This window comes from Mytilus trossulus, chromosome 2 (genome assembly GCF_036588685.1).
Source record: "Mytilus trossulus isolate FHL-02 chromosome 2, PNRI_Mtr1.1.1.hap1, whole genome shotgun sequence".
NCBI classification, from domain to species: domain Eukaryota; kingdom Metazoa; phylum Mollusca; class Bivalvia; order Mytilida; family Mytilidae; genus Mytilus; species Mytilus trossulus.
The window spans coordinates 42987153-43010758 of NC_086374.1; the positions used below are offsets into that span (position 1 = coordinate 42987153).

A 23606-nucleotide genomic window follows, 5' to 3' on the forward strand; every position below is an offset into this window, starting at 1 on the left:
CAACTCTTAATCTTTTGTGTGTTTGTAAAAAGGAGAGTTTCCCCTTTGATGTTGAAACATTTGAATAACGTTGATGCAATCTAAGAAAATTGAGCAATACACGCAGACAAACAGCAATAACACTGGTAAAAGGTTATAAAAACAGCGAAAGAAGATATATAGTAAGAATTTGGAATCAAAATATGAATTATATCATTTTAAAAGTACTACTTACACAACTCAAAGCTGAACAGGGACTTACAGTTACACAGTTTTAAAATGAAATGTCCATAAGGAGTACAAACTAACATACCTGCCAACTTTTGAAAATGCCCATGGGGGTTTTAGCGCGCGACAACAATTTCAAAGGTTACAATTCTTTCCGATGACTATTTTGGGCGTGCTGTTTTGTAATCTAGAAAAAGTGTTATATTTGTAAGATGAGCTTACATGCCTTAATGAGAGCCGTGGTGTAGTGGTTAGTGCATCGGACTACTAACACAAAGGTTCCTGGTTCGATTCCCGATTGGGATGAAAATTTCAGGAACTCAATTTTTGGCTCTCCCTTGACACCATTTGCGAGTATGGTCTTGAGGAAACGATGATAGTCCGTCAGACGGGGACGATAAATGGCTGACCCGTGTTAAGAGAGAGCCATATCTCTTGCACGTTTAAGACACCCTTGTAGATTTCGAAAAAGAGTAGGCTAATGCCGCTATAAGGCAGAACTCGCACCCGCAAAGTGGAGAGGAATTAATATAAGTTGCAAAACTTGTTTCCCAATCCACTATAAATAAATATGTTTAAACTAAACTTACATGCCTTTTTCTTAAGTTTATTTGCCTGATTCTAGTTATTATATCAGCAGAAAATATGAACATGTAGCTGTAAGACCAGGAATTATTTTCATGTGTAAGGATACTAAATAGTTGTTGACTTTTCCAATTTAAAATTATACACAAAGAAGGACCTTTATCAGGTTAGGAACAACACCTAGGGACCCCCCCTCAATGTTAGGACATTAAAAACCACTTTTTAAGTACAAAAAGAGGGACGAAAGATACCAAAGGGACAGTCAAACAAATGAGCACACATTCATATTATTTGAAGAAACTTTTCCCAAAGAACTATACATCTTATGATCTATCTGGTATTATATGGTCAACACATGTCCACAAGAATTTTGATATGTTCTTGGCCTTTAATATATCTTCTTTATTATTCAAAATAATAGGACTCTTCATTTAGAAAAGCTGTTCCAAATATAATGACAGAATTTCCCATTTTTAAGTTAATAAATCTACATTTTTCTATTTTATTTTTTACAAGAGTGACCCCTTGACTTAAGGGAAAACCCTCATTTAAGGGATCCCTCATGTTGATTGGGGGGGGGGGGGTTCCATGTGACAAATAATGAATAGTACATTATACTTTGAATGATTGAATACATAAATAAAATTATGTTACAGCAAGTGGACATGTATAAATGTCAATAAATTAGTGAATAAACTACTATTTATTATCTTCATGGTAGTACTGCATCATTGAAGTTTGTCAATTAGCCATGCTTTTATTCTTATTCTGTGTAAGAACCTCCTTGCAGTTGAAAAATCATTTGCCATGTTCCATACCTGCCAACTGTCAGTATTTGTGGGGGATTTCCCCCATGGAGGCTCCAAATTGAAATTTTTAAAAGAGCAATTATGTCCACAATTTTAACAAAACAATTAATTTTACAATGAACTGAGGCTTATAAAAGTATGAAGAAGCCAAAAAACAACATTACACTGTATTTGAAGGTTCCCATGAAGGTTTTTTAGGAGTGTGGCAGCCATCTTGCACGCAAAACCCCCATGGGCATTTTGAAAATTTGGCAGGTATGATGTTCACGTTTTTTCCAATTCTGACCAACATAAGCAGAGGAATACAACACAAGTTCATTATCTAGCATGTTAAAATAATCTTGAGAGAAAACGTTTTTGATTGGCTGATTAACATGATTAATTTGATCATGAGAAACACACCATTTGATTGGCTGAACACGATTTTCCTCCATTGGACACAGTTCAAAATCGGGAACAACAATATTTTTCGTGTAGATTTTCACCAAATCGTGTTTTAGAGGGTTTTTCAGGAACACGATCGTGCAATCGTGACAAAGGGTCAAAATCGTGTAGTACACGCCCAAATCGTGAAAGTTGGCAGGTATGAACTAAGAGTAAGATTTAAGAAAGTTGATATCAAATTAAAACAAAAAAATATAATTTGGTACATGATGTGTTGTGTTTTTCATCTAACTGATAATTAGAGACGCTTGGCCACAACACACGGTTGCAACTCAGAATATTAATATTTTGGAGATGTGAGGCGAAAAAAACACCAGATGTATTTTAGGCGTAATACCACCTAATCGTAGTAAGTCACACCCAGTACCATGAATGAACAAATGGCCCTCCTAATAACTATATTATTGGCTTGGATGAAGTATTGGCTAATGATTGCTAATCTCTGTACCTGTGTTTTTAGTTCACACCCGGCTATTGATCACAAACTCAGAACTAATATTGTTTAGAAATTCAATTTCAATAACAACTGTCTTCATCATTTTCATTATTTAATTACTTTTTAACTAAGACAATTGTCAATTCTGATTTAAGATTAAATTAAAACTTGATTTAATTTACGTAGAAAAAAGTATTTTGTCATTACTAACACACTAGTTCAAATATTGACATCTGGCAAGGCTATTTAAATTTTTTTCTGGAACGCGTCACACCTTCCTAAGACGACTTCATAATTATTTGGACTACTAACACACATGCTTTGTTTACTATGAAATACGCATGTCGAAATCCTCTTCTGCAGATTAGACACTAAATCGTAAATTCAAAATGATTTCATGCTAAATAAAGCAAGTGCAAGTATTATCATTCACATGCAAACACATCAAAGGTAAAGAAAATAAAAAAACAATGATTTCCTGTGAATTTGTAAAACAAGACTAAACCCAGAAATGAGACCGGCATTGCTCGTTTTAGAATTTCCCAAATTATTCGGTTTCAATTTTGTCTTCAAAATAAAAGAAACGTAAGCCTTGTCTGAGAAAATTATTGTTGTGAGTCATTAAAGTCATTTAGATTTAAACTTAATTGCTCTTTCCGAATTTAAGGAAATAGTAGGAAAATTCCTTTTAAAGTAAATGCAAACAACAGCAAGTTTGTCGAGGCTACGAGTATGAGCATACTCAGTAATGTGATTTTGACCATCTTTTTTTTTGAAAAAGGGCACCAACTTTTAAGTTATTTCAAAATGACTGAAATTAGGTGAAATGTTTTTTGGAACCTTGGCCCTATATAATATATATTCCAACAAATTCCATTAATCAGTATACCACCTAACTCACCATGCCCGCTTTCAATAATAAAGAAAACTTAAGGGGTTACCCTCTTGCCTTTCTTTCTTCATTCAGCATGTTCAGTAAACATGGTAAACACATGGTAAAAGGGCTATCGTCACAGATGTGGTAAAATTTTATATGTAAGTCTGCTTGGTATACTAAAATGTATAACTGAAAATCAGAAAATATAGGTGAACAATAAGAAGTTACATTTCAATAGTATATTAATCTCATAAAATTGATGAAAAACTTTACAGTACTTGGTTTTATTTCATAAAATTGTTTGCAGTACATAATTTCCCAAATTTACTATGTATTTAAATTTACAATCTATTTACTAGAATTTTTTTTTAATATGAGATTAAGAATTAGATTTAACTTCTTTTTTGAAGAGCAAGAGCATGTACAATTGTTTATTATTTTAGAACATAAGGGTTACTTCATGTATATATAACAATGAATAAACATATTATCATTTATTTCAGATAGCTAAAAATGGCAGACGGATACAAATCTTATGGGGAAGATAATTCTCAATACTTTTATTACAATCAACAGTATCCTCCACAATTTTATTATCAATATGACCCTCAGAATTACAATCAAGGGGTAGATAATTCACAAAATTTTTACCAAGGGGGAGGTAATCCACAACCTTATTATTATCAAGAAAATCAGCAGAACTACTACAGTCAGGAACCTGAGGGAAGAGAAATTCCTGATACTCATGGTATGAATGAAAGACCAGGTAATCCTCAGAATAGTAGAGGCAGGGGAGGCTCTAGAGGAAAGTTCCAAGGCTCAAGAGGAAGGGGTAAACAACAACCAAATGCAGATGAAAGACACTCACCAAGACCCCATTTTCAGGAACCAATATCAGGAAATAAAGAAAGAACTGATTTAAATGATTCTAAGGAAAATTTTCCTAATAGTTATAGAAATAAAAACTATTCAGAGAACACTAGAAGTAGGGGAAGGGGACGGGGACAGCAATATAATAGTAGACAGTTTCAAAGACATAATACAGATAGAGAGGGAAATACAGATAACAATGATAGAAATCAATATTACAAGGGTGATAGAAGGAGAGGGGACAGATATGGAATGGAAGATGATAGAGGTGGTTCAAATCAATCAAAACATTCTGAGGCTAGGAATGAATATGTTAGGGAAGGTTATACACAACAAAGACATGTAGTGAGCTCAAAGAAAGACACAGGTATTGTTTATGATAAATCAAGAAACAGTAATGACAATTCAAATGGTCGACAAAGGACTAATGAGAGAAGAGAGGGTAACTGGAAGGATAAAAATAAACAGTATTCAGGAGGTGGCAAGTCGTCACCTCACCTTGTTGAAATGGATAAAAATAGACAGTATTCAGGAGGTGGGAAGTCCTCACCTCATCTTGTTGAAATGGATAGTAAAGCCAGTTTTTCACGGAGAAATAATCCACAACAAAGCCACCTTACTGATAATAGATACCAAGAGGACAGTGGCACAGAGAAAAAGTATAAGTTTCCACCAGCAGATAAAAAGTTCATCAGTAAAAAACAGATGATAAAAAAGGTCTTAGCTGGAAAAGTGGACGAAACACAAAGAGGTACAAATGTTTTAAAATATGAATGTAATTCTCAGACACAAAAATAACACATTAACCAATGGTTTACTTCATAAACATGAAATTTGGTTCTCACAAACAAATTGACTTCATTACCAACATGTTAACACAAAAGATATAGTTTATGTATAAATCCATCACACTTTGGCATACATGTAGTTATCAACAAGATAGTGTCATAATGCATCATGCAACTTCAGAGGAATAAAAAAAGCTATTCAGTGTCAAACCATCACACATCAGCTTACCATCATGGTTCGGTCTTACATTTTGTACATAAATATATTTATGCATCCACACCATAAAGAAATATTGGTATTTAAAGAATATGGATACCTTGAAGTGAGAAAAAAAATTAATGCTACTTTATTATGATGTGATACTCTAATTCTGATCCGAAAAGAAATAATTTTATACTTAGGTCTTTTAATTTTTATATCTGACTGATAAGAACTTACAATCTTGTTTTCAGGTTTACTAATAGAGCAGTTAACATTAGGATCTTATGAGTGTATGGTTTGTTGTGAGACAGTTAAATGTCATCATGCAGTTTGGAATTGTCCTGGATGTTTTCATGCCTTTCATCTTATATGTATTAAAAAATGGGCCAGGTCTCCTGCAGCTTTAATGGAAGGTTTGTTATAACTTTTGAATTGTAACTCTATTTCACAGAAAGTTCTAAGTTATCACACATTGTCACAGGTCAGCAGTACATTTTTTTATATATCTTTTCTAAAGAATTGTTGAAATTATGAATTCCTCAAAATGATGATTAACTCTAAATAAAAATGCTTGAATCTAACTTTTATAGCAGTAACTTAAAGATGGAAGAAGACATTTACATTTTAATAGATATAAGAAGATGTGATATGAGAGCCAATGAGACAACTCTCCATCCATGTCACAATTAAGCATGCAAATATTCTATGATAGCTATTGGAGAACAATTCAAGATGTTTGATGTGATTATATGACTCAGAGATATATATTGAATTAAGTTTCACCGTTTAATTCTATTTGTACTGAATTTGTAGGTGAAGGATCAGGATGGCGATGTCCAGCTTGTCAAAAAGTTACAGATAAATTTCCAAACCAATATATATGTTTCTGTGGTAAGTGGTTATTAATTTATCTTTTCTCTTTTTAAACATTGTTTCTCCTTAAATCTAATGTAATTGGATATTTCAATGACTTTTAAATTCAGAAACTATTGTTTGCATTTATCATTGCAATTGTTGAAGACTTAACAAAGAGATTAATTATTGTGATTTAAAGAATAGCATCGTTTTAATATATGTATCAGATGTGAGTTCTTAGTATTACAACAATCACGTTCTACACATGTTAAAGCCTGGTATCTATTATTAGTTTTTCCTTTCGAAGATCAGTGGTTCTCTCCAGGCACTAATGCATTTTTCAACCTATGAAAACTGACTGCCACGAAATACATGAACTACTATAATGTTTAAAGTAGCAATAAGCACCAACGTTAACCAACCAAATGAATCTATTCATTCTATTGTTGGTTTATTTTTAACCGTGTTTATCATTTCTAAAATATAGTTTTGTTTTTCAGGTAAAATAAGAGACCCTCAATGGGATCGTATGGAGACACCTCATAGTTGTGGACAAGTTTGTGGGAAGAGTAGGGGAGATAACTGCTCACATCAGTGTAACATGTAAATATGTTCAAATTGTCTTAAATTGTCAACTTAAAAAGTTATTGTCCTGTCAACATGGTCAAAGTTAGTGAATGTAATATAATGAGAATTTCTGTAAAGACTGTAGCAACTTGTAATAATGAATGTATATAGACTACACACATAATTTCTGTAGATCTATGCATGCATATTTTTTAGGGTTGTCAAATTGTACACTTTTGCCTAACCGGTTACTCGAATAATCGTTCGACCGATTAACCGGTTAACCGGTAGTTTAAGTTGGTGTTTCAAAGCATTATCTATAGAACCCTACACATAGATATAAGATGTGATATGCGTGTCAATTTGACAACCTTTCATCCAAGTTATAAATATGCTTTTAGAATTGAAAATTTTCCTTAAGCATTATATAAGGCTTGTCCGTGAGGATTCCCAGCGAAATTTGACTTTTAATAATCAAATATACCGTTGTACCACTTTCAGATTGAAAAACAAATAAAAATATTAATCTCGTAGATTTGAATATGTCATATGTCTGAAACCGATTATTCTTTCATTTTCTCTTGTTGTCTCAGAAAGTAATGGGGTGTGTTTCAATTTGAAATGATTAATTATAAAAAAAAAAAGGAAGATGTGATATGATTGCCAATGGGACAATTCTTCACAAGCGACCAAAATGACACAGAACGACCTATTTCTCTACTGTGTTGGCTTTTTTCTTTAAGCATGTTACTCGTACTAACACGTATACATTGAGTACATTCACATTGGTTTGCATTTCACAATTTTTGAATTTAAAGTAAAACATACCCTTGCACTACGGAGGCTCCATATTTATATATAGGTTTTCACAATATTAGATCAAAAACGAAATAATGAAGTAATTAGTAAAGTTTAAATCTCATTTCTGATTTACAGTTACTGTTTAAAAAACATGTATACTAATTATGTTTCTTTAAGATCCTGCCCCGAACTCTAATTAATTTTTATGTGTTTTTAGAATTAACAATAGCAATCAACATACTGGACAATTGATCTGTCAAATAAATTACCACGTCGACAATTAAAAAAAAACATAACTATTTAATGATGTCAATACAAATTTATATCAAATCTATTAAAATTGAAAAAAAGTCCGGTTAACCGGTTAGCGTTTTTGGTATTCGGTATTCGGTCGTTCGACCGAGTAACCGGTTAACCGGTTAACCGTTGACAACACTAATATTTTTCAAGCATATTAGAAATTTTAGTTATTTTTTTTATATCTTGTAAGCATAATACAAAAACGTGATTTAACTGGTCACATTGAATATAATTGCAAATCCACTATGTATTTACATTTGTGCACATATCTGTTGTAGATTATGTCATCCAGGACCATGCCCACCTTGTAATGCTGTGGTAAATAGAAATTGTGCATGTGGTAAAGAAAGGTTAGTTTTACAACATTAATTTATTTAAATTTGATTTGCCTTCAAACAGAACTTTTATATTTTAAACAAAGGTTTTAGTAATTCTAATGCAATTATTTAGTATCAATGATTCGAACTGGATGACAATCAGCATAATATTCTTATCTCCCTGTTTGTAACTAAGGGAAGCTGATATTTTGATTCCAGAATCTATTGACATGTGACACCTCCAATATTAAGCAAAAAATTGTTCTATTTATCAAATTTTATTAATTTCAGAGGTTGGCAAAAAGCCAGAAAATGCTAGGTGTTTGCCTTTGACACCAGAAGCATACCTAGGAAGTCATTTAGCTTAGGTGAAAAAGATGATAAAATCATTTTAAACAGTCTTTCAAAATGAATAAAATATACGTTTACCTGCCTCTGATACACTCGCTGGTAACCTTGAGTTGCTATAATAAAATTAATGATTGATGTCCGCAAAGCTTCAAGTATAACACGGTCATCTCATAATTTATTTTTTCAAGTGGACATCAAGAGAGATCCTTTAAAATTGAGCCTGAACTAATTTGATCCTGTCTACATGAATTTAAAGTCCTTATTTAATCATATTTCATTTCTTGTTTAGCTTGCAGTTTTTATGTCGTAGAAGCAAGAAACAGCAATCTTACATTTCATTGTTGTTGGTCTTAGCACTAAGTTCAGTCTCTTAAATATTTTTTTAGAGTTCAATGACTTTGTGAAACCCTCTTGATTTGATGAAATTTAGACAGAAGCCTTTGTATAACCAACAGAGCAAAATAATGAAAATGTTTTTCATTTTTCCATATTTAACTGATTTAAGGAATTTTTTACAATCTTTCAAATGTATGTGTTTTGACTGGTTGTGCTATGATAATATTTTTTTGTTTCATTTTCAGTAAATCTGTGAAGTGTAGTATAACTGATGTGATGAAGTGTGATACTATTTGTGGTAGAGTGTTAAACTGTGGAAAACATTTCTGTAAAGGGTCCTGTCATGGCGGGTCTTGTGAACCATGTGAAGAAATTATTGTTAAAGGTGATTATTGTTAGGCTTATGTCAACTCAGTTATAGTTTGATAACTATTCACTGAAAATCTTATTCTGATAAATGTAATGATTAGTAATGGTAATAGTATTATTAACAACAATAATTTTTACAAGAATTGAGTAGACTATAAGTCTTTCAATGTTTAACTTGCTGTCTACTAGGGTATTGTAAAGTATAATTATTTTCTAATAAGTCTTAATTCAGATATTTAAGATTATTACATTGATTGCAATAGAATACCTTGATTTTCTAAGGGAAAAAAAACCCAACCGTATAATTTTAATTCTATGATGTCAGGACATTATTGATGACATTGATCAAAGCAAATAAGCAGTACATAGAAACTGAACTAGTTCCTGGTATTCTAAACTTATTTCCATTTAAAACACAGGTTTAATTCAGTAAAAATAATAACTTATCTAAGAATTCAATAATCAAACATTTTTATAAATCTTAGAACAGGGTCATAGCTGATTATTTTTTGCTGTGTCTTCTACAGATCTCATGCTAGTTATTTCATTCTTATCATGAAAATTAAGATTATAATAGAAAATGCCTCTGCAGTAATACTTTGTTTTGTGTAGTTTACTGTTTAAAAGTTCTAAACTTCAAAAGTAACAGAAATAGATTTGAATTATGTGTTTTCTTCTACTTAACAGAATGTTATGGATCACATGAGAAGATGGAGGTTAAATGTGGCTGTGTTGAATCCTTTAGTAAATCTTATAGTTGTGGGAACCCTTGCAAAAAGTAAGATTGTTTGTACATATATAAACCGAAAATTCATCAATTTTTTTTTGTGACCATTCCCCTTTTTTGTTTAGTTTTTTCGAGACAGCAAGGTTTAAAAAATAAATAAAATTGAAGTGATATCTTTTCATATGGTATAGTGTGATATGGAAAGTGAAATTACATTAAACTCCTATATGGTATATATCACTCTGTTTAATTACCATATAGGACAAATTATTTGTTACTATAAAAGTCAATACATACCATGATATTAATCTCAGATTCATCACAAATGGTTTTTTTTTCTTCATATCAATACATTTTGATAGAGCATTTGTAACAAATATAAGAAATGTCACAAGACTATTAATCGGCCTTCACCATAAACTTTTGAGTCCACAAGCCCAAAGTTCAGATTTTGAAAAATTTAGTTGGATTTGTTGGCTTGTAGAGAAGAGAAAAGTCTGGAAGCATTTTTACAAGCCAATGTCATAGGACTTGTGGTTAAGCGTGAAGACAACTGTTTTGTTTTTAATTATAATTTTGGTTTATTGTCTTTATCTTGAGAAATGGGATGAGTTTTATTTTTATGCTAATAAGTTGTATCTTTACAGGTCATTAGAATGTGGTCACCACGAATGTGATATGGTATGCCATGCTGGAGACTGTAAAACCTGTGAAACATTACCTGAGGTGGTCACTAACTGTCCTTGTGGTGCCACACCCCTCTCTGACCTGTCTACAGAAATCAGGACATCATGTACTGACCCTATACCAACTTGTGGTCAGATCTGCAATAAACCCTTGGGCTGTGGACCTCCAGGTACTGTTAAAATGCATTGTACTATTTATTTATATATTTAATTCAGCTATTTATTTATTTAGTTGGAATATATCAAAAACTGCATGAGTCTTGAATTTTTTTATAGGAAAATTTTAGTGTACATTTATATGATGGTATATCTGACAATTTCAACATGTGTCTTAACCTTTTTACTCTGTTAGTGTGTGGCATTAGTACCCAAAAAATGTTTAGACTACACAAACATGTCACTGTCCACTCAAATACATTGTGCAACTCTACTAAGTATGGACACTGAACACTGGGGAGATTAAACTGCCTCTTCTATGGCCCAAAATGTTAACACAACACTAGGTGAGATAAACCAACACATGGAAGTTGTGACGACCTTGACTGGCTATACCGCCATTGCACAATCATTAGATAAACCAAAACTTCGGTTTGAGATTAAATACTTTCAAGCAATATATCCATTGATAGCATTGCTTATATGATTGAAAATCTAAGAAATTGTTTTCCTGCATTATAAATAAACCTTCAACAGTGTGAATGATTCCTTGCTTACATTATGTCTTTTTATGTAGAGAATGTACACAAATGTCAAGAAAAATGCCATGAAGGGCCATGTGGTCCTTGTGATGATGTTACCACACTTAGATGTCGCTGTGATTCTAAAGATAAAGACTTCCCATGTAAGGAGGTGCATCAATTTACAGAGGATAATCCATTTACGTGTGAAAGGCGCTGTAATAAGAAAAGATCGTGTGGCAGACATAAATGTGGACAGTTGTGTTGTGTAGTAAGATATCATTACTTTGTAAAATGGATAGAAAACATTTGAAAAAGTTATTTATTTCTCACAATTCTTTTTCTTTTTGTGATTCATCAGAGTTTTTTATGCTGAATTTCTTGTATTAGCAGTAAGTACAGATTCAGGGGAAATAATTGTTAACAGATAATAAATGTTCAACATCACGTTGTTATTTAGTTTAATGGTGTTTGATGTGAAATAATTACGGAATATTTTATGACTGCAAATCTTTATAAAATAATAATGGTGCCCAATTTACCCAAAGAATGAGTTTCTATTCTATAACATATCTCAAAAGTAAAGAAAATTAAAAAAATACAAAAATGACAATATAATTTGAAACTGTATTAACTTTCCTCAAGGTAGCCCTGTTTATGTACCTTTGAATATTTATTTGTGGCATACTGAATTAAAAGTAAATAAATTTTATTACTTATTCCAAAATTTACATTTCCTGAGTTTTATGTTTATTATGCAACAGCTACTTTTAATATATTTGATTCTTTTTCTTACAGAATGAAGAACATTTCTGTATTCTACAATGTGGCAGGAAATTGAGCTGTGAGCTTCATAAATGTGATGAGCCTTGTCATCGTGGGAACTGTCCTCCATGTTTAATGACAAGTAAGATGAAATAAGCTACTCATGTTAAAATGCTCTATTATTTTGCTTAAAAAGTTCAGGAAATATAGGAGTCACTAGAAATAAATAGATAATATCTTTTGATGTCTTTTTCTTAAATTCAAAATAATAACATTTTCATAAATGGATAATTTATAAAAGATAACATACTAATGAATGATATGTACACTATAGGTGCTAGATGGATGGTAAACATAATAAGAATAATAATACTGTATTAGAGATATCTGTTTCTATCATAAAATGTAAAAATATAAGAGTTGCACAATTCTAATACATTGCTTAGGAAAAAGGAGAGGTTCCAAAATTTAGGGAAAAGATGAAATGTGCCTTGTAAACATCCTTTATTGAATGTTAGTAGATATAGGAGCATATCTAAATGAGCTGAGAATACATTTACGGTAAAAAATAATAACTTTCAAAATGATCAACATTGTTATTCAAATATTTGCAATAATGCAATAAATTAAATTTGATAAACCACCCACGTTCAGCCTATTGTGTTGTAAGAATAAGAAGATGTGTATGATATGATTGCCACTGAGACAAATCTCCACAGCAGACCAAATGCAATAGAAGTTATTAACTAACAACTATAAGTCACTATATGGCCTTCAACAATGACAGCAATAAAAGGCCCCAAAAGGAGTTGTCTGGTTATCAAAACTGTATATCATAAGTAAAACACACAAAGATTGCATATGATATTTGAAATGTTCAGATGATACAGTGAGAAGGTGTAGGCTACAGTATATGTATGATTGGTTTAAAAATATATTTAAATGTAATGAATTTGCTTAAAGGCTTCAATTATATCCATTTAATTAGACAAAGCAATATATATGAAGCAAAATATATGTTTTAAAATGTTTTCTTTAAATTAAGTAATTTATATAAGGTTATATTTTAAGGAAATTTAGTATGTTATAAATTATTTACACAGTCATTCAATACAGAAATCCCTAAAAAAAATTAATAAAGAAGGGAGAAATGAAAGAAAGGTTTGGATTAATATGTAAACTTTTATTTTTATATTTTTTTTGTTTTATTTAAAGGTTATGATGAATTGACCTGTAATTGTGGTTCTGAAGTGATGCTACCTCCTATACCTTGTGGAACCAAACCACCAGAATGTAGAAATCTGTGTGCACGACAACATGACTGTGATCATACAGGTATAATGTACTTCATATATAATTTAATAACATCAAAACAGAACATCATAGCAGGATTTTTTTAAATTAGAGGTACATGTATTCCAGTAACAGTGTGGACAACTGCTATACTCATTTTGGTAATAATACTGAATCATTTACCTTTAACTTGTTTGTCATTGGCTAATAATAACAATGATTTTATGCTCACACAGTCTGTCAGAGGCCTTCCAGTGGGGGATTTAAATAAAACAAGGAGTAAAGTCATGCTTTTCAGGGGCAGATCCTGACATTTTTAAAAGGGGTCCCCAACCCAGGATAAAAGGGGAAAAGGAGGGGGGGTCCAACTATACGTCCCCATTCAAATGCATTGACTGTAGGATAAAAGGAGGGTTAAACCAATATTTAAAGTATAAATGTACCGTACACACTTTGAAAAAAGTACATTTACACATTTAAAAGCTTGTTTAATTACTTACTGTAGTTCTCATGTATGGTACAAGAAATATTTTTCTAGCTCTGAGTAGGCCCTGAAGAGAATTTGAAAGTCACATCATACCAGTATATTCAATATAACTAATCTGATTTTGGTCAGGCTTAATTTGTGGAAAATTTTAATTTTCTTTTCTAGAATTTAGAATATATAATAAAACAAATTATATTTTCCACCAAATGGAAGTTAATACCTGATATCAGGATAAATTCAGTTGATATTGGCAAATTTTAGTGGGAGGAGAATCAGGAGATAATCTTAAAATATCAATTTTGCTTTCACATGGCTTTTTACTTTCAGTTTATCATTACTGTCACAGTGAAGAGAACTGCCCACCCTGTACTGTGTTGACTGAGAAGAGATGTATGGGTAATCATGAGGTAAACATTATCAGGAGTCATTCAGGGAATTCATTTTAATATATTCAAGGGGCACTTATTTTAGGATTGAGAAAAAATAATGATTGGAGAACATTTTATGTCATTATTTATTACAAATTCTGCATACAAATCTATAGAAAAAAAATGTACTTTCCTAACACTTATATTTACCCATAAAAATCATAGAAACTGAAATTTTGTACCCTACAAAAATAATGAATCATCAGAATTATCATCATGTCTTAAACTTCGTGAATAATCTTTACCAATTATACCACCTATAATGTAAAAAAGACGTTTCAAAGAAATATCTCATCTAGTCTCCTAACACATCTCTGCAGATCATGTATGTAGCAAGTGGAATAATATGATCATCAGATCTTATTTTAATTCTGTAATTAGATTACAATTTATTTGTCACTTTCAGCTGAGAAAGAACATTCCTTGTCATCAAACTAATGTGTCATGTGGTTTACCATGCAACAAGGTGTTGCCATGCCAACAACACAAATGTGTGAAAACTTGTCATTCTGTAAGTAATCTAACATATTTTAACTGATGGTAGTAATCATGGTAATGGCTGGATGCCTGAAAAAAATTATTTATGTACAAATACACAGACATACAATGTATATAAAAAGATTATCCTATTGTTCTTGTTGACACATATACTACCAAATTGACACAAAGATGCCCAAAAAGGGCTATTTAACTAGGAGAATTATAACTTTACTTGAGTATTCATCAGATTATTACAGTTTATGGACTTATGACAATAACTTTGGGATGTGTTAAGTCATATTATAATAGATCACTATTATTGTGACCTAGGACATATTTCATGTACTTTAATTTTATAATGCCCTAGACATTAAGCAAGCAACCCCATGGCTTCTGTCAGTCTTCTTCAGTATTTGGCTTTGAACTTTATTGACTTAAGTGCCAGTTTTCCTGCAGAGGTCATTTGGTTTCTTTCTGGGAACTCCATCATCCTACCCCAATGAAATATAACACGATGATCTAGCCTAGAGTTCTGAATGTGTCGTTAAACACAAACAATCAACTAATAAATCAGTTTTTTTCAACATCGTCATATAATTTGATTGCAATTCCTTATATTTTAAGCAGGATTTATGGTTTCAATCTGAAGTATATATTGGATTATGTGGTGTTGTTTTGTTGCTCTATCATTAATTTCAACCAACTTTTTTTATATGATTTGTTGACATTTTGTACACAGGGTGATTGTCAGAAGGAAGGAGATAATTGCATTCAGCCTTGTAGGATAAAAAGGAAAGACTGTAACCATATTTGTGGAGTTCCCTGTCATTTTGGATCACCTTGTCCACAAACTCCTTGTAAAGCTGAGGTAAGCAATTATTAGTCCCCTTCCAACAAAGTTATGTTACAGTTATCTCAATACAAATAATAGTAATAGAAAAAAACACTGAATCAGTTCAAATTTCAATCACCACTGTGCAACATTTCAAACTGTGCATTAACATATAATGACAATAGATATAAGAAGATGTGGTATGAGTGCCAATAAGACAACTCTCCATCCAAGTCATAATTTTGTAAAAGTAAACAATTATAGGTCACAGTACGGTTTTGGCGCAAATAGGATAGCAAGCTATAAAGGGTCCCAAAAATGACTAGTGTAAAAACATTCAAAGGGAAAACCAACAGTCTAATCTATATAAAAAATTAGAAACTAGAAACACTTACGAACCTCATCAACAAATGACAAACACTGTTCATATACTGCCAATTCAGAAATCTTTGAGGTTTTTGCATTTTAGACCAAAATAGGATTATCTTTTTTTGCAACTCTGAAAAAAATCCTGTTATTTTCATTTAAAAAAAAATCCAAATGCAAGTTTGAATTATTGTGGTTACAACCTTGTCATATTTTTTTGCAATAATAAAAACATTGCAATAGTTTATGAATTTACAGTATATTGTTCTAATGATTGTAGGTTTTATTGATTTGTAAATGTGGAAATAAAGAAGCTAAAGTGCCTTGTTTATCTGGAGCTGCTCATGATACAGCTGAATACCAAAAGTTTGTATTATTTTGTTTGTCAAATTAATTGACAGTTTATTTAGAAAAAAAGCAGAATACTTTTAGTGCCAATTGGTAACTCAAAAGTCACAAGTCTAAATAAGACAGACAATACTAAGGCTAATTGAGAAAAGACATAAATACAGGGGCCATCAAAATATTACATAAAAGGTAAAAGATTATGTAATATGAATCCCATCTCGAACAAATGGATGAACTTGAATGCTCTTAAAGGTGGGTAAACAAACCCTGCTTTTATTATGACAATTTGCAAGTATTTTCCCTTAAGTGAGTTCATCAGAAAAGTTTAACCTAGTCCTTGTTAATTGTACATTTTCATAGCTCCTCAACAGCATTATGTGTTACCCTTTTCCGTTTGTACATTTCAGAAATAATTATTGTTCTCTAACTTAGGTTTACTCCATTCAAATGCTATAAAACTTATACAAAATGCTTATCACCACAATATGAATGTGAGTGACGTCATTTTACTATTGTTGAGTTATGTCCCATTATAACTTTATATGCAAGCAGGAACATCTTCTCTGTCCCATGGACACATTCTCCATTTATGTCTATGTAGATAACATTAAACTGTAGATAACATTAAACCCTAACGATAAATAAAAATATGTGTAAAGTATTATTTCATTCTATTTTTCAGATTAACTGTACAGAGTTTGGCTGGTTCCCTGCATTCAGGACAACCAGTAGATATATCACAACTGGGAAAGAAAAAACTGAAAAGACAGTAAGTTATTGTGACAGGTCAAGATAGGAAAAAGCTGATGTAAAGGAAAGTTGATGTGGCTGAAATGTTGTCCAAGTTTTTTACGTCTGCCTTGTATTGTAGGAATGACATTGTTTAATCATTTAAATACAAAAGAGGGGCAAAAGATACCAGAGGGACATTCAAACTCATAGATAAAAACTAAACTGACAACGCCATGGCTACATAAGAAAAATACAAACACACAAACAAAAGAGCAATATAATTTAGGGGTTTATTTTATGTAGTTATTCATTCTTTAGAATTGATCCTAGCACGAATTGACATTTTGTAATATAAGATAATCTGTATCACTAGGGCCTGCTCAATTTGTAGAAAATTATATGATTGTAGGCCAGATATTTCATCTCTATTAAGCCAAATAAGAACTCTGCATCCTCCAAATAATTTTCCATGACTAATACTGTTTCTGTCTTTGTGGGGTTCTTAATTGGTATGTATTTTACAATTTCTCATGTTCAGTCTCCTTTTTATAAAAAAATATGTTATCAGATTGACATATACTAGTAATTGATTGTTGATATATATATATATATATATATGTTTTTTCAGGTTAGAATGTGATGCTGAGTGTGCAGTAATGGAGAGGAATCGTAGGATGGCATTAGCTCTAGAAATCAGAAATCCTGACATCGCTGCCAAACTTGGTAATCCTACATATACAGACTTTTTAAAGGATTATGCAAAGTAAGAAACATTTAGTTAGCTTTCAAAATGAAATCAATAAATCCATACCAGGTAGTATTCTTATATGGTAACCACATAATAAGCAGACGATGAAATTTTGTCTATGCACCAGATGCACATTTCGACTACAAAAGACTCATCAGTGTGGCTCGAAGTAAAAAAAGTTAAAAGGCCAAATAAAGTACGAAGTTGAAGAGCATTGAGGATAAAAAATTCCTAAAAGTTTTGTCAAAGACAGATATAGTATGTGTCGATAAAGTCCTTATTTAATGATGCTTTACATCATTATTTGTAATTGGTACTTGTTTTCTGGAATTTGATATAGAGGGAAATAATAATTTACTATTCATACCTTGTTGTTAGTAACCCCACCTCTTACGTTTCATTGAAAGATCAAACACTGTTCAGAATTTGTCTCGAAGTTAAGCATTTGCTATCTGATTTGTTTATTTTAGTAATAACTCTTTTTTTATTTCAGGCAAAATCCTCACTTTGTTTCATCAATTGAAAAGGCATTAAGTGAATTAGTGAAAAGTGCTAAACAGGTAAACATTAAAATGGAAGTTGAATATTTTTTTTCCATTGAATTCCATGGACATTGTTGATACAATAATCAGTGATGATCACATCAAAATATTTATTGATATAGAGGGATACAAAATTCAGAATTGTGCCCAGAAACAAAAAGCAAAATCATGTAACTCACATTCTGATATCTTATACACAAACATGTATGCTGATTTCTAATCTTGCATTTTTGTCCACTTTCAAAAATTGCAATATTCTCTTTTTCACAAGATTTGGACGTCAACTATTAAAAAAATCAAGATGTTGAAACAGTCCTCATCATGTAATAGTCTATCACATTTATAGATGAATTAAGAAAAAAAAAAGAAAAAAAAGTCTAATATTTAAAACTGAATTATGATTAGAAGATTATAAAAAGTGGGTTTATGTTTTATTATTTCATTATCTAAGCACAGGCTGTGTGGCTGAAAAATTTGAAAATTGTATAGAATATTACTTTTTCAGTCGAAGCAGGCACATAGATCCAATTCATTCTCACCAGGAAACCGTGATCAAAGACGAGCCATACATGAGCTTGCAGAATGCTATGGATGTGAGACACAGAGTTATGATTATGAACCAAAGAAAAATGTTGTGGCTACTGCTTATAGGTAAACAGAATAAATTATTTGATGTGGTTTTTAATGTGGAACAAGTATCACATTCTACTGCCTGATGTGAGCTGATTTAATATCTCATATCTCATATTATACCCTACTTTTAAATTGGGTCTATATTGTTAAACCTTGTCTGTTTGGTTGTCTGTTAATCAAACAAATATTTTGCTCACACTTTTCTCAGTTATATCATTGTTGAATTGTAAATTGGAAGCACTCTTTGGATATTTCAGATACCTATACTTCCTGTTTGCAAAACATTCAAATTTTTCATATTTCTCCAATCCTATGTAATAGAATGACTTCATGTTAGGTCAGTAGCTAATCAATGATGATTTGTAAGGTGTGTGTGCTTTTCTAATCTGTCAGACACCAAGTTTTTGTTTTCCTAAGCAATAAGTTTGTATAGGTGGGTATGCTTAGCATGACAATGCATGCAATATAGCTTTCTTACAATTTCACATACTGTAAATTCAGAAATTATTGCGTGCATTTATTATTGCGATTTTGTCATTTTACACTTGAATGCGATTTTAATTTTTACGATTTTGAGAAAAGTCATGCTTAATTCAGTTTAAATATTACAAAATGCGAGTTTTAATTATTGCGTTTACAACTCAGTCGCATTATTCGCAATAATAAAAACCTCGCAATAATTTCTGAATTTACAGTACTCAGACATTTTTTTTTAAAGAATTTTCAAATAAACAATGTTTAGTTGTAGTCCAAGAATTTGTCTGGTGATCCAAAGAAAATTTTTGAACTAATTTTTCTATTTTTTATTTGCAGGGATAAATGCTGGCTTCCTTCAGTGACATTAACATCTTACGTACAAAGAGAACTACACCCTAAGGCACCATTACCTATACCTCATGTACACTCAGAGGCTGCCTTAAAGTAAGTACATTCATGGAAGATAATAATCTCATTTTCAATATATAGAGATGTTGGTTTAATATATGTCAGAGAAAGCCAGATGAAATGACGCTTTAATTAGTACTGATATCAAGGAGACATCATATGATCTCATCTGTGGTCTACTGGTTTGGTACTTACCTCAAATGCAAGAGTTAATGGGTTTATATCAAAGATTTAAGAATTAGTATTTGCTACACACAACAACATTAGGAGTAAGAGCAAAAACTGGTCTGCTTGATGTCAGAATAATGTGTCCATAATGTGACAAGTCTTCTTGCAGACTGTTATTTTGTGAACACGCACTACAAAGATCTAGCTCAGCATTTTGGCCAAGTTCAATGCAGTGTTCATATGATTGTGTCCTGAATATGCATTTAATTTGTCTAAATCTATACATCCTTATGACAAGTTCTAAATTTAAAGTCTAAGATAAGTGACATTGTGAAGAAATTACAGTAGACTATCAAATAACAGACACAAAAACCAAAGTCATAATACATAAATAACTATGTTCACAGCCTCCCTAAATGTCCTTTCATTTATATAGAATAGAATTTCCTGATTGCTTCATTAATTACATCACAATTTTATTTATTTAATTGAATTGAAGCCTACAGTGCTTTGGCTTTCATTAAATAGCTCTGGTTATGATATATTATACCCTTACAAGGTAACTAAGCTAAGCACCCTGATTTGTTTTTGTTTGTTCAAAAGACTGTGTAATCTTGCTTGAGCTATTGTTGTTTATTGTCATATTCATATTATTTCAATTTTACAGGCAATCTGCAAAAGCAGCCAGACAAAGTACGGATGTTTTATCTGATATCAAACCACCATCAAGATGGGAGGCTAAAACAGACGTAAAAAAACACAAACCAGAAATAGACTATTTTGATTTTTCATCGAATTGATGATTTATGTATATCTATTAACAAGAAATATTTGTTATTTGTTGACTTATTCAAAATTTATTTATGTATTATTGTATTATGAGAATGATTTAATAATGATGACTTGAAGTATACAAAAAAGTATGATTCAAGAAGATAAGATGGAAAAACAAAAAAAGCCTTAAAAAATTTAATTTCAAATTAAAAAAAAATCTTTTAAGACTTCTCGCTCAAAATTATGCTTGAAAAAAGAGGTAAATTTTCTATATTCTAATGAGAAAAATTGAGGTACTTACCAAAATAGCAGAGGCCACCCAATACAGTAGGTTAAGCAAAAAATTATAGTTATTGAATGATCTTGATGTTTGCTTTCTATGTGTTCTAATAGATTTACTTACTTGTATTTATATCTATATGAACCTCATATCTGCTAAGGAAACAAACATAAGTTGATAATTTCTAGAGATGATAAATTCTTTTACAGTATGTTTTATTTTATATGAATAGAATTCTTTCTCATCTAATAAAGTTGTGTGAATTACTTGACATATGAGAATTGAATTGATAATTAAGATGCAAAATATAATCAATTTTAATATATTTGCTGAAAGTCCTTGGTTTGGAGTATACATTTTTACAACAATTTATATGGCAACCATGCCATCTGTATAAATATATTAGTATAATAAGTAATATACATTTACATGTTTGTGACACTTAAATTTTTTTCTCTCAATAAAACTATATGGCATGAAGGAATACAGGTTTGTTGAATGTTTGCGTTGCTTGCTTCATGTCACATATTCTTTATTCACTAAAAATTCTAGATATGATAATTGTGGTATAAATGAAATAACCATACATTGTCTAGAATGTAAAATGGATTTGAACTTGGCTCAAAGCAGGCCATTTTCACTTGATTCTTAGCCTTAAACAATTTTGTTTAATTTGATAGAATGTACGATTACTCCCGATGTATTTTAAAGGAATAATTAGCACAATATTATCAATTTTATCAAAGCCATAAGATATGAATAATATTGGTATTTATATGCTACAGTATCTAATTGCATTACCCCTTAAATCATCTATTTCAGTAATTTGTTAATTGATTTTTGTGAAATTGATATGTTTCATTGATAAACTTGATATATGAAAACAAAATATTGTATGCAAATCTCCTTATATGATTCATATATGATGATGATGATGTTAGTGCTAAAATTATTTTAAAAGAAGAAAATGTTTGTTTAAACTTGAAATTTAAGAGTGAAATTTGAATGCAGCTAATCATATTTTATGAAATCAATTGCTTTGCACGTATACATATATACAGATTTACAGATTTGTATGATATAGTTCATTTAAGTGGAATAATAGGTTTCAATGTGCTATGATGAAAATTTTGTTGATTACTTTAAGTAATATTATGTTATTTCAAAAGTTTGTTTGAAAGAATAAATTATATTATACCAATCTTAATTCTTTATTTTTATATTACTGCAAGAATGGAAGACAGAAATACTGAAATTGTATTGACTATAGAATTGAGAGAGCTCCAATACCTACATTTCTTATTTAATAAATGCATTTTAAAGGTTTTTATAAGCAATATAAAAAACAAGAAAATCATAGCTGATCAACTATTTTTACTTCAAAGTATACAAGTTTTGAAACATAGCATTATGTTAGCTTTCACAAATGCTCTGCTTCTTTGAATTTTCATAGGAAAAATAACAAAAGCCATTATGGCACCTGAAATAGCAAAAATAATACTAGACACTATGGTATAGAGATGTTAGCAGTGATAAACTATTGAATTGGCATTTTTCTGGTCTTCAACTTTCATCGCAGAATGACAGGGATTACAATCTGGTAGGTTATGTGTATAAAGCTTTATATTTCACAGGGTTAAACTCACCTTGTATACAGATGCTTTATGTTACAAAGTTTCTGTCTATCCTATGTTCTTAATCCTTGATCTTATTTTCATGGTTCAGTGACTGCTGAATTTTTCACCTTCATATATTAGGAGTAATAGGATGACTACTAATAAATGTGGTCCTTGCAAAGTCTTAATATCTGTCAGACAGGGTTCCACTGACTTCGACCTCATTTCATGGTTCAGTGATCAAGGTTAAAGGAAGGTGATTTGGTCCCTTTCACATACTATAATCAATAGGTCAACTATATTTGATGTGTAGAATGATTGAAGGGTGTACATGTCCAATCGGCAGGTCTCATCTGACCTTGAACTCATTTTCACATTTAGTTGGTCAATGTCTAGGTTATTTTTGGTCTGTTTTTTCTAGTACTATAAGCAATAGGTCTATATTTGGTGTATGGAATGATTGTAAGGTTTAAGATGTCAGTCTGGTAGGTATTAAATTTACATTACCTTAATTCCATGGGTCATTGGTCAAGTTTTAATCTCAGTTGATCACTCCTCTTCTTTAATTCTTTAAGCAATAAGTCATCAATATTGGGTGTATGATATTATAAGATTACATGTCTGTCTGTCTGTCTGTCAGGTTTTATCTGAATTTAGCCTCATTTTTATGGGTTAACTAATTGATGTTAAGTTTTTTAAGACTGTTTCTTTCAAAAAAAATTCTTTATGAGCTATCTTAATGATATCTATGATTTATATCAGCTATTTCTATTACAAATTTAAACTTTTTATGGGAGTTATGCACCGATATGTGTTTCTATAATATTTTGTAAGTCAGTGCTTTCACACCTACATTTCATGCCAAATATTCATGAAGAATTATTCATGGTTTTATGAGCTATATCTTGTTGCCCTAGACAATTAAAGCAAAGAAGAATCGAACGTTGCCTTAGACGAGTAAAGCAACGACGAATCTCTTGTGCCATTAGGCTGATGAATAAATAAACAAAGCAGTAAACTAATCA

General features: G+C 31.1%; 1 protein-coding gene across 1 annotated transcript; it reads left to right on the forward strand.

The window, feature by feature from the left end:
• The first annotated feature begins 22 nt into the window (after positions 1-22).
• Positions 23-22024, forward strand: LOC134707302 (transcriptional repressor NF-X1-like). The gene is made up of 22 exons (XM_063566950.1): positions 23-161; positions 3862-4979; positions 5470-5631; positions 6032-6109; positions 6574-6676; positions 8020-8091; positions 8991-9130; positions 9802-9892; positions 10489-10697; positions 11261-11475; positions 12003-12111; positions 13185-13304; positions 14077-14156; positions 14584-14688; positions 15397-15525; positions 16136-16221; positions 16886-16972; positions 17564-17698; positions 18177-18243; positions 18731-18876; positions 19672-19779; positions 20579-22024. The coding sequence occupies exons 2-22, from the start codon at positions 3872-3874 to the stop codon at positions 20709-20711; spliced, it is 3483 nt and encodes a 1160-aa protein (XP_063423020.1). The 5' UTR covers positions 23-161; positions 3862-3871; the 3' UTR covers positions 20712-22024.
• Positions 22025-23606: the final 1582 nt, after the last annotated feature.